Here is a 13,481-nt window from a genome sequence, read left to right as displayed (position 1 = left end):
AAGAGTTTCACAAACTGAAGCTTCAACCTAATGTTTCTCCAGAAACTTACATGCAAATTGGAGAAGTGAACAATGACAGTCTAAAATTGTGTGACCCTTGAATGGCAGCAGACTCGAATGAAATATTGTGCTGTATTGTAAAAAAAACCACACACACCTTAATCATAACTGAAAACTCCCATAATTTGGATCAGGTAGGTACGTTACATTGAAGCATCGAGAGCAGAAGTTAATGTTAGAAATGAAAGTGTAAACTACTTGATACAAAGGAAATACCACCTGCTACTCATTTTTTTCCAGACTGCACACAATGTTAGTGAGACAGTTCCAAAGAAACTAATTTGTACGCAGCTGCTGAAAACGTATAATTGAAACTGAGAAGCAACAGGAATGGGAGGAAAAGATAATGACTAAAAAATAGTCAGTATTATAATTTAAGAATTAAATGTATAATCCTATGAGATGGAATTTAAAATCTAATTAAAACCTCAAAATTCAAACTGTTTAAGGTTTTATGATAATGAATAAAAATTTCTTACATAAATAGCAGTTCATCCTTTGAAACTTCCTGGCAGATAAAAACTGTGTGCTGGACCGAGACTCGAACTCGGGACCTTTGCCTTTCACGGGCATGTGCTCTACCATCTGAGCTACCCAAGCACGACTCACTCTAGTTCTTCAGGACTCATTCTAGTTCATCCTTTAATAGCTGTACAGTGGAGTGTAGATTGTTTGGACTAATTGGGAGACGTGGGTGCTTGGAACACTGGTTTATTCGGAGAATCGAACTGTGTACTGTACTTTCGTTTACCAATAAAAACTCATATATTTATTATGAAAAGGACAGATTGCTACACACTGTGCAGAGGAGATGTTGAGTCACAGACAGGCAGAACATGAGGACTGTCACACATTTAAGCTTTCAGTCAAGAGGCCTTCTTCTACAGTGGAAAACACACACAGAGCCAGACAAGTACAACTCTCACACACATGACCACTGTCTCTGGCTGCTGAGTCAGGAGTGCCTTTTATAAGAATGGGACAGATGAAGTATGGGGAAAACCCGAGAGAGCAAGGTCAATAGTGAGAGGCAAAAATGAATTAAAATCCATGTGAAGGCACAGTGAAGAGAAAAAGAAATAAAAAGATAATAATGTGAGATGCAAGTCAGTGGGAGGGTATGTGTGAAGGGAAGGGATAGTAGATGTAAATAGATTAGGTGAGGTTAGTGTGTGTGTGTGTGTGTGTGTGTGTGTGTGTGTGTTGGAATGAGGAAAAGAAAGGGGGGTTGGGGCAGAAGGGGTGTTGATAGGTTGAGGTTCAGAAAGTTAGTGTGACACAGGAAGGTACAGAAAATAACACATGTAAATACCCAAGAGTGAGGCAGGAAGTGTGATGAAAACACGAGGGTGGGTGGGTCAGGGGCGGTGGCGGCTGACATATGACATGGTTTATCCTACATGCTCTGCATCTGCACCGTCAATACTCATCAATTCTTGAACATTTCAGACATACCATTATATTCTTCATTTTCAGTTAGACTTTGAGAAATGTTCACCATATTCAAAATTTTATTATCAGAATTTTTTCAAATTCTGTTTCTTTATACTGTCCCATGCTGTGCCAATCGTGTTGGACTCAAATTTCAAATCAATATTTTTATAATTTCTTCTTCTTCCTCTTTCCTTTCTATCGATAACTTACATAACAATTATTTTCTGTAATACTCTTTGAAAAAATCAAAAACACTTTGATCCATGGTCTGTTATAAGGAAGTTACATTGAGTGGAAGAACCATCACTTTTATGAATTTGTCCTTTCCATTTGCCATATCACATGATGGATGAGTTTGTGCATTTTCAAGGAGCAGTAACGATTTGTCCATTTTGCCATTCTCTAACTGATGATATTTTAGAGGGCACAAAAACTTTCGTAAACCATTCTGTTAAAATAGTACTATCCATCTAGGTGATTTATTATTATTATTATTATTATTTTGTTATGTGCAAGCAATAGGCATTGCAGACATTTTAATGTTTTTAAAACACTGTAGTTTCTTACTTTTACCAATGACGGAGCATAGGCATCCATGGCAACCAGTAGCATTAGCACAATATAAGCATTAACACGATCCTTACTTGATTTAGGAATAGGTGCTACTAATGCATAATGTGAGGCAGGAGTTGTTCTTGGCAAAGCCTTCCAATTGAGTCCAGTTTCTTTATCATTGTAAATGTTTTTGAGAGCATAATCTTGTTCCCTCAGTACATCCTTTAGTATGTTTGTAAAAGAATCAGCAGACAGTTTTCCTCCTTGTATTTGAAGTTCACTAATGCCATGTTTTGACTTAAAGCATTTTAACCAGCTTGCAATCGAATTTGACAGCCCCATTAAACTGAATTGCCTTTTCACATAGAATGTTACCAGAGATACGTTCTTCTTGTGCTCTTCTTTGTGTAAACCACTTGTGAACAGCATTATTTAGATCCGTGTTCATGGTAAGCTTCATAGTTGTACCACTTGTCAGTCCATCAGTAGAATCAAGCTTACATATAAGATTTGTAATGCTCCTCTTTTGTTTTTTATGTCTGTAATTGTGTACTTACCAATCTTGCACTTATTAGATAACATGTTCACAAATTCACCTCCTTCTAACCTTTTATTACGCGTGTTTTTATCCCTCATAGAAAGGACAACAAGTTTATATCTAGACAATTTATATCACAAGTTCACTCCTGGCGTTTTTAGGGAATGAGGGCGAGGCGGGAGCGGGGGTGCCAAAGCAAGACAGCAGCAGGAGGAATGTGGCATGTGCAAGTGAACAGTTTGGTTAAGCAGTCGTTTGGTTGACCAACATTCAGATAATTGATGCTGTACTGTACCTAGAATTTATCCTGCCACTAATAATCCAGTGCCCACCCAAAAGAAGAAGAAGAAGAAGAAGAAGAAGAAGAAGAGGGAAAGGGAAAAAAATAATGGGAGTATATAAAAGACGCAAAGTAAAGTTGGAAAACTGTTACTGAAACACATTGGAAAGTATTGGGGATATTTGGGGAGATAGTAGTACACCATAATGGATTAGGAACTGTGGTGCTTGTTGTGTGTTAAAGAAATTATGCATTTAAGAATTTGGCTTAAAACAGAGAAGGAATAATTAAAGAATTTAGAGGGAAGAAATGGTGCCAAGTGCATGGAAATGTACAGTTTCTGTTTCACATATACTGTATTTACGTTATTGCAGTATAAAAATTTAAAGCTTTCTGTTTTATTAAAAATGTATGTCACTATGTAAATTTTTGTTCACTGTTGTTTTTGCATGTTTGATTACTGGCTGTAGATAAGCTGTTTGTAGTGCATGTTTCCATTTCCAGTAACTTTAGTTAACAAATTTTTACTATTAAAAAAAATGATTTGCTCAGTCAGCTGTAGACAAGTGTGGAAAAAGTATTTTTGAACAATTTCTGTGCTGTTTGCAATAATTGCTGCTTCCAGTAAATTATTCATTACTCTGTGAGTATACTTGTCAATTTAATGACAGTGACAAAGAAAACTCTTTTTGAATCCATCCATATGTGTCTATTTGGATGCAAAAATTTAGTTTTTTACTTACTGTGACAGTATGGGCAGCTTTTTCATTAGTGTCCTAAAAATGTTCGAAAACCGATTCATGGAATAACAAGTAACTATTCAAAAAAGTGACTGGTTGCAGTCTTATGTATTTACATTAAATTAACAGTCACTGGTTCTAAAACATCCGCAACGGATAAGCTTAATAAGTTATATCTTCTATTGGAATAACCCAATAAAAGTTGAAAAAGGATTTTTATTGTGAAATGATTATTCCGTATTCATATACTATAGTTGGAAACATTTTTCCTTTCTCTAAAAACATCATTTGTCAAAATATCATCAGTCTTTAAATATATACTGCGAGGTTAAAATAAAATACACAGATATGATAAAAAATGCTACTAAACCTACTTCAGTAAGTAAACTCTGTTTGACTCCTCTGAAGAAGACACAAAAACTTGGTAAATGTGTAAGACTAGTTGATTATAGGTGCCAGTGTAGTGGAATCAGTGGATAGCATTAAAGTTGACTTTTTGATGGATGTGACTATTGGTGTACACATCTAGGAAAGATGGAGTTTTATGCCTACAGCTGATAGTATACAGCATGAAAATGAAATTTTGCTTTTTAAGTAATAATGGTCATGCTTTTTCTTTGCCTGTTTGTTATGTTAGCATGTAAATGTTTGTTTATTTATTTGTTTATGTTTGTTTGCTTGCACTTACATGTGTCGATATAGGTATGTGTTCTGTGTATTGTTAGCTGAAGGGGGAGTTTTGCGCTCCATTGGGGATATGGGGGCTGTCATGACAGGCCTCACTTTGGGGGCTGCTGGACTCACAAGATCTGTAATCTCTTCAGCACAGAAGAAGCCATCCCAGCTCAAGGAGTACCCATTAGTGATGGACACCAAACTGAAAATAATAGAAATTTTGCAAGTAAGTACATAACAGCTTTTATAGTAATATTTCTTTAAATGCATTTTCATTTTTTAATGGTAGCTAATACTTCTGCTTTTCTTGTAGTTGCTTTTTCAATTACCAGCCTGAATGACTATTTCTGTGATCGATGATGTAATGTAATCACTGGAGAATGCATGTTGTTGCCCCCCACCGCCCCTTTTTTTTAAAGAAAGCACAACAGTTGAAACTACCCACCCCATATATAGAATGACAAGATGATAGAGTGTGTGCTTAGTGCACTGCATATGAAAATGTGAAGCACCCGGAAAGGGAGGAGGAAAAAAATGAAACTTCACACTTTTGAAATGGCATGTAATGTTGTTTCAGTGATTATAAAATTGAGTCACATTTACAAAGAACTTGCCAATATGAACCAAGATATCAGTATGGTGTTACATGCCTTCTGGCCTGAATAGATGCTCTAATTTGGTTGGGAAGAATGTCATAAAGTCATTGTAACCTTTCCTGAGGCAAGGTAGCCCTCAACTACTGCAACTGGTCTCCGATATCCTGGATACTGGTACTGGGGTGGAGTTGACATAGAGTTGGTGCCACAACTTATATCGGGAACAAAGCTGGGGATTTTGCTAGCTGTGAGAGTATCTCTACATCACACAGACAGTTCATAGAGTTGTGTCATATGTGATTGTCCTGTTGAAGAATGGCACCAAAATGTTCTCACACGAAAGGGATGCAGGATGTTCGTGATATACCATTGTGCCGTTAGGGAACCCTCAATTGGTATCAGCTGTGATTTGAAGCCATACCCCCCACCCCCCCAATACCGTGTCACCAGGAGTAATGTGGCTGTGCCTCTCTGAAACAATGGAAGAATGAGGCCCCTCTCCAGGTTGCCACCATACTCACAGATGATGGTCATCCAGGTCAGTGTAGAACCATGATTGATCACTGAACACAATGTGGCACCATTCTGCAGCAGTCCATGGATCCTTATTGTGACAGTACTCCAAACACAGCTGTTTGTTTTGTGGTGTTAACAGCAGCCTACATATGGGATGGTAATTTCCTAATCCAGCTGTTGATAGTCTTTGATCAGTGGTGCACAGTGTGCACAGAATGTTGCAGGTGTCTGTTATGCATTCTCAGATGGCAGGCACACACGTGAAGACATTATGATGTGATCGGTAGACAGTGCAGTGATTCTTGGTTGCGGTGGTCAGACATAGTTGACCAGAACCTTGACGATGAGTATACGTGAAATACTGTTCCCTCGCATTCTACCATCGGGCCACTGTCACATCAGAATGCCTCACAAATCTGGATATTGCTCGATTTGACCAGCCCACCAAATGTAGATTCACAGTGAGGTCCGTTTCAAATTGTCATTTGCTGATAATGCTGTCTGATATAAGTACGAGACATCTATTTGTCCTTTGTAGTGATCGCTCAACATCTGACACTGTTTGTGCCTTTTATACCCTTTGGGATTGGCAACATTACTAAACATGAACAGCAGTAAGGTGCTCTGGTATCTCATTTACATATTCACTTGTGGAAAATCCAGGATGGAATGTAATAGTATAATCAAAAGGATAGTTGCTATTCACCATATAGTGGAGAAGCTGAGTCGTAGGAAGGCACAACAAAAAGACTGCCTGAAAGTTAGTTTTCGTCCAACATGGCCTTTGTCAAAAGTAGGCACACACATGCATACTCATATTCACACAAACGCAACTCATTTTCTCTCTCTCTCTCTCTCTCTCTCTCTCTCTCTCTCTCTCTCTCTCTCTCTCTCTCACACACACACACACACACACACACACACACACACACACGCACGCATGTGTGTGAGTTGCATATGCATGAGTGTGTGCGTGTGTGTATGTTCTCTACTTTCGACAAAGGCCTTGTTGGCCAAACGCTACTTCCAGTCAGTCTTCCTGTTGTGCCTTTCTGTGACACAGCATCTCCGCTATACGGTGAGTAGCAACTATCTTTTGTTGTGCCTTTCTGTGACTCAGCATCTCCACTATACGGTGAGTAGCAATTATCCTTTTCATTATATTGTTTCATATTCAACAATGGTATGTACATGTGTGAAGTTACATTGACGTCCGACCGTGTCTTCTGGGTGCTTCACTTCTTTTGCCAATCATTGTAGTTCAACTTCTTGATTTGATCATCATTTGTTTCTAGGATTTTTTTCTGTATTTGATTTGCTCTAATACATTTTTTTGTATGTAAGTACCCAAAATAATAGCACAAATTGGATTTCGTATTTACCTTCAGGTCTCCACATAACTGCATGCACAAGCATTAGAAGAAACTAAAAGCAATAAGAGCACCCCCATTATAGAGTGTTAAAGTTCAATACAACACATTTTTTTGTGGATGGCTGCTCTTATTTATATTTTAATGTGAATGTGTTATTTGATTGCAGACACAGTTGAGACTCGGACACTGTTTCAAAATGATTAGTATTATGACAAAACAACTCATTCATGAGAACAGCATCACAGTCATTAGTATTTTCAGAATCATTTAAAAACACTAACACCTTGCACTGCTTTATACGTCTAATGATGTCACTGCCTCATTAATTCACACAGTCGTCCAAATCTTTATTCTCACTAGGAACGTCTGAATAATCATTGTCAGAAACCACCTAAAGTATTGCATATTCGATCATTTCCATCTGTTTTCTAAACAGGGCTATCTCTAAAACCAGGTGGAACTTCGAGACACTATCACTCAATAGTGTACATTCTATCAAAGCCTTGGCAAAACAGTTGTGCACTATGTCACCATTCAAAATAATAATAGGAAAATCAAAATCAGGATTGACCTGCAAATACTTTTTTAATGAAGGTGTTAGATGCATCCCCAAATCAGACAAATGCAGTCTGTTTACTTATATTGCACTTATTGCTGTGGAGTGTAAAGTCAGAAATGTTTTAGAAGAAGGAAAGTTCATGTACTCCTTGTGGACTACTGAAGAAAAATCCTTCTTTTACTTGTTGATTATGCAAATGAACAGATTTCTGTGGTATCAGTGTTTTTCCTAGCTTGTCCAATCACTATCTTACAACTGTGGTACTTAATCAGCAGTCAAAGCTCATTAAGATTAAAGTTATTTTCGTTTTCCAATTCATCTATTAGACAGAAAATGTTGCTGACTTTTCACACAGTGTCCAGGGTGAACTTGTATACACACACACACACACACACACACACACACACACACACACACGCAGGCCCACACCCATAATGCCTTTGCAGAAACAGTCATCTTCTTCCCTGTGTGCAGCTGATACAGTCCCCTTGTCTTTCTTCAAACAATTCAGAATACAGAAATCCAGTTTTCTGCTGCCACATGTGTCATACCTTCAGAGCTGTAAATTACATATTTAGATTTTTCCAAGGTTTCTAATAGTTTAATTTTTAAATTTAGTGCATGTTTTTTTAGTAGATTTGTGCAGTCTGTAGCACAGTTATCATTTATTTCGAATGGTCAGCTACACAGCTCAGTTCAGCAACAGTCTCCATTGGAGGCAGGTCAGAAATGTAGCAAGTTATGTAGTTAGCTTTCTTTCTGCACATTTATAGTTAATTCTTAAGTCAGTAGCACAGAGACGGATAGGATGTGTGCACAGTGCGTTGTGAAAGCAGGAGGATCTGGACACAGTTCACAAACAGTTAAAGATGCTTTTGACTGTGGCCAGCCGTCTTCAGGCTGCTTCCTCAGTGTGTAGTAGTAGTGGAGAATCTGGCACATCGCGTAGGCACCTCAAGTGTCGCTCATTTCACCCATGGGCTGTGCTGCTGTGGCACCTTCCAGTGCAGTCAATTCAGTGAGCCTGCACTTATCACAGGATGAGCGGCAGGTGATAATGCATTTGCGGTGCACAAGGCAGAGAGTCAGTGTCAGCAGAATCCATGCAGGCACACCGGGGGTGGAGTTTCGACAAACGGCATTGAAAAATTTAGAGAACCAACATTTGAAGCTGGCTGGAGAATGATTCTACTGCCACCAGCATGAGTTTTGCTTAGGGGCCATGGGGATAAGATATATTAGCTCTTGTAGAGAGTAATATGGACAGTCATTTTTCCAGGGTTCTATTTGTGAGTGAAACAAGAAAGTAAATGACTGAGAGTGGTACAAGGCAGCTTCCATCACACACTATACAATGGATGCAGATTATGTATGTAGATGTAGAATCCACATATTGAGCAATGAGGACTGTAAATTCGCAGCCCATTTATCTGGGGAAAAGATGGAGAAATGTGTAGTAAAAATATAAAATAAAGTTCAGACCTATTGAATCCAGTAGTTTCTGCTGAGATCATCAATTGGAAGCATATGCTTGTGGACTGCTACTACAGAAGTAGTCATTTCTCATTATCACAATGTATAGATTCCCACTCAGAAACTTGTGAATATTCTTAGAAATTTTGAGTCAATATTATGACAACTAGCAAATAAAAGGAAGCAGATGATAGTCTGTGGAGAATTTAATATTAATTTTCCGAAAGATTCAGATAAAAGAAGCAATTCAGACATGCCACCTAACACTTACAACATAATTAAGTTGTTAATTTTCCCACCAGAATAAAAACAAGTAGAGTAATTAATGGAACAGGCAACAGACAGTTTCAAGGCAGCATGGAAGGAAGCTGACCAGAGGGATGTGTATAATGTGACATATGTCAGTTTCAAATTTAATGTATAGATGGGTTTCTGTCAATCCCTAACAGCTGTTTTCCCTGAAGAACAAGAAAGTTTAATCCTGATAACACATTAAAAAGCTCAGGATTATAAAAGGAATCAAAATGTAATTTGCAGGTAAATGGAAATATTATGGTATGGTTTTGATTAACAGAAAAGTAGGACTTATTTCGTATTGCAATAAAATGACTAAAATCTCTGTGCAATGACTGAAATAAATAATTCAGATAGTAAAATTAAATGTGTATGGGCAGCAGTCATAAAAAAACCAGGATATCAGTTCAGGAATGTGAGTACTTAGTAATTAAAGGAAACAGCCAAATATGTGAAATACAATTATTAAGGGGAAATGTTCAGACAAATTGAAAATGGAATTGTCAGACCCCATTACAAGAAAGGCAATAAGACAGATATTAGTACTTACCAACCAGTTTCAGTACTTAGAAGTTAGGAAGGAACTGTGGATAACAGAAGAAGAAATACTTCAGTTTATTAATGAAAGGAAAGTACAGAAATGTTCAGGTAAATTCAGGAATGCAGAAGTACAAGTCGCTGAGGAATGAAATATATAGGAAATACAGGGAAACTAAGACGAAATGGCTGCATGAAAATTGAAAAATAAATGATTGTCTGAAGGATTGCCTCAGCATATATGAAAGTCAAAACAACCTTCGGCGAAATTAAAAGCAAGGGTAGTACTATTAAGAGTGCAACGGGAATTCCACTAGTAATTTCAGAGGAGGGAGTGCATAGATGGAAAGAGTACATTGAAGGCCTCTGTGAGGGGGAAAATTTGTCTTATGTGATAGAAGAAGAAACTAAAGTCAACACGAAGAGATAGGGGATCCAGTATTAGAATCAGAATTTAAAAGAGCTTTGGAAGACTTAAGGTTAAAAAAGGCAGAAGGGATAGATAACATTCTATCAGAATTTCTAGAATCATTGGAAGAAATGGCAACAAAACAACTATTCACTTTGGTACAGACTGTATGAGTCTGGCAGTATACTATCTGATTTTTTGAAAATATCATTCACACAATTCCAAAGACTGCAAGAACTGACAAGGGGGAGAATTATCGCACAGTCAGCTTAATGGCTCATGCATCCAAGAATAATGTACAGAAGAATGGAAAAGAAAATGGTGGATGTGTTAGATGATGATCAGTTTGACTTTAGGAAACGTAAAGGCATCAGAGAGGCAATTCTGATATTGTGGTTGATAATGGAAGCAAGACCAAAGAAAAATCAAGACATGTTCATAGGATTAGTTGACCTGGAAAAAGCGTTTGAGAATGTCAAATGGTACAAGATGTTCAAAATTCTGAGGAAAATGTGTTAAGCTACAGGGAGAGACAGATAATAAACAACATGTACAAGAGCCGGGAGGGAATAATAATAGTTGAAGACCAAGAATGAAGTGCTCAGATTATAAAGGGTGTGAGACTTGGGTGTAGTCTTTCGTCCCTATTGTTCCATCTATACATCAAAGAAGTAATGATGGAAACAAAAGAAAAGTTCAGGAGTCAAATTAAAATTCAAGGTGAAAAGATATCAGTGATACAATTCACTGATGACATTGCTATCCTCAGTGAAAGTGAAGAGTAATTATATGATGTACTATATGGACTGAGAGTAAATTGAAGGAAGACAAAAGTAATGAGAGGTAGCAGATATGAGAACAGCAAGAAACTTGACATCAGGATTAATGATCACAAAGTAGATAAAGTTAAGGAATTCTACTACCTAGGATGGAGCAAGGTGGACTAGCAATGGTAAAAAGGGCATTCCTGGCCAAGAGAAGGCTGCTAGAATGAAACATAAGCCTTAATTTGAAGAAGAAAGTGGGAATAACTTCTATGCTACTAGATGGAGCTGTAGAGGGTAAAGAAGAAGACAGACATTGGAATACATCCAGCAAATAATTGAGGACATAGGTTGCAAGTTCTACCCTGAGATGGAGGTTAGCACAGGAGAGGAATTCGTGGTGGGTCCCACCAACTAGTCAAAAGACTGACAACTCAAAAGGGGGAGAAAGGCAGAGTGTGTGTGTGTGTGGGGGGGGGGGGGGGGGGGGAGAGGAGGTGGCAAATAATGTGATTCCTAATAAACCATATTAACATATGATCATCAAAAATCTCTAACACAATGGTGATACAGCTGGCATATAATTACAGATAGCATGAACAAATGCTGCAAGAACTAGCAGGTCTTCTGTGTATTTTTAATCGGCGTAATAGATAAATATTTCACACTTGTTAACTTCCAAGGAATTTTATGGTACTTTTCCTTTTTAATAAAAATAGTTATGATGCTCGTGGTTGTTCACTCTGTCCCCACATCATGCAAACACCTACTGAATTTCCTGTGTTTCTCACAGCCCAAGTAGGACCTTTGAGTACTTTGGCAGGTTGGTTAATTAATTAATTAGTTACATGTTCCATAGATCATTTAAATGATTCTTTTATCAAAATGATATGGAACAACTCAGTTTACAGGTGATATATATACACATTTAGCATTAACTTTAATGAACACACATTAATTTTTTAGTGCTACTCATGCAACTACACTGGAGTTTATCTACCTTCTCCGTAATGCTTTTGCGATTACTAAATGATCCTGTAACGAAGCACGCTGCTCTCCGTTGGATCTTCTCTATCTCTTCTATCAACTCTATCTGGTACAGATCCCACCCTGATCAGGAGTATTCAAGCAGTGGGCGAACAAGCGTACTGTAACCTACTTCCTTTGTTTTCAGATTGCATTTCCTTAGGATTCTTCCGATGAGTCTCAGTCTGGCATCTGCTTTCCCGACGATCAACTTTATACTATCATTCCATTTTAAATCACTCCTAATGCGTACTCCCAGATAATTTATGGAATTAACTGCTTCCAGTTGCTGACCTGCTGTATTGCAGCTAAATGATAAGGGCTCTTTCTTTCTATGTATTCACAGCACATTACACTTGTCTACATTGAGATTCAGTTGCCGTTCCCTGCACCATGTGTCAATTTGCTGCAGATCCTCCTGCATTTCAGTACAATTTTCCATTGTTACAACATCTCGATATACCACAGCATCATCTGCAAAAAGCCCCAGTGAACTTCCGATGTCATCCACAAGGTCATTTATGTATATTGTGAATAGCAGTGGTGCTACGACACTCCCCTGCGGCACACCTGAAATCACTCTTACTTCGGAAGACTTCTCTCCATTGACAATGACATTCTGCTTTCTGTTATCTAGGAACTCTTCAATCCAATCACACAGTTGGTCTTATAGTCCATATGCTCTTACTTTGTTCATTAAATGACTGTGGGGAACTGTATCGAACGCCTTGCGGAAGTCAAGAAACACAGCATCTACCTGGGAACCCGTGTCTATGGCCCTCTGAGTCTCGTGGACGAATAGCACGAGCTGGGTTTCACACGACTGTCTTTTTCGAAACCCATGCTGATTCCTACAGAGTAGATTTCTAGTCTCCAGAAAAGTCATTATACTCTAACATAATACGTGTTACAAAATTCTACAGCTGATAGACATTAGAGATATAGGTCTATAGTTCTGCACGTCCCTTCTTGAAAACAGGGATGACCTGTGCCCTTTTCCAATCTTTTGGAATGCTACGCTCATCTAGAGACCTATGGTACACTGCTGCAAGAAGGGGGGCAAGTTCCTTTGCGTACTCTGTGTAAAATCAAACTGGTATTGCATCAGGTCCAGTGGCCTTTCCTCTTTTGAGCAATTTTAATTGTTTCTCTGTCCCTCTGTCATCTATTTTGGTATCTACCATTTTGTGATCTGTGCGACTATCTAGAGAAGGCACTATAGTGCAGTCTTCCTCTGTGAAACAGCTTTGGGAAAAAGACTTTTAGTATTTTGGCCTTTAGTCTGTCATCCTCTGTTTCAGTACCGTTTTGGTCACAGAATGTCAGGATATTTTGTTTTGATCCACCTACTGCTTTGACATAAGACCAAAATTTCTTAGCTGTGTAGAGAGGCCACGCAGTTAGAAGTGCCATGTCACGGATTGTGTGGGGCCCCTTCCACTGGAGGTTTGAGACCTCCCTCAGGTGTGTGTGTGTGTGTGTGTGTGTGTGTGTGTGTGTGTGTGTGTGTGACAGTACATAGAACTTTACTTTTGGATTCATTGAACGCCTCTCGCATAGCCCTCCTCACACTACATTTCGCTTCGCATAATTTTTGTTTGTCTGCAAGGCTTTAGCTATGTTTATGTTTGCTGTCAAGTTCCCTTTGCTTC

The 13,481-nt window shown here is 38.3% G+C and overlaps 1 protein-coding gene across 5 annotated transcripts in view; it reads left to right on the top strand.

Moving 5' to 3' along the window:
• LOC126297631 (inositol 1,4,5-trisphosphate receptor) overlaps nucleotides 1–13,481 on the top strand; it is a 353,953-nt gene that overhangs the window by 145,264 nt on the left and 195,208 nt on the right. For 3 of the 5 annotated variants that reach the window (XM_049988651.1, XM_049988652.1, XM_049988653.1), the window contains one exon: nucleotides 4,432–4,508. In XM_049988651.1, the coding sequence (XP_049844608.1) occupies nucleotides 4,432–4,508 (77 nt within the window). Of the gene's footprint in view, nucleotides 1–4,332; nucleotides 4,509–13,481 lie in introns of all 5 variants that reach the window. The other 2 variants (XM_049988649.1, XM_049988650.1) reach the window with 1 other exon arrangement.

The sequence above is a fragment of the Schistocerca gregaria genome, chromosome X (genome assembly GCF_023897955.1).
Source record: "Schistocerca gregaria isolate iqSchGreg1 chromosome X, iqSchGreg1.2, whole genome shotgun sequence".
Lineage (NCBI taxonomy): Eukaryota > Metazoa > Arthropoda > Insecta > Orthoptera > Acrididae > Schistocerca > Schistocerca gregaria.
Note: the sequence above shows the minus strand (reverse complement) of the source record. Positions and strands in the feature narration are given on the sequence as shown.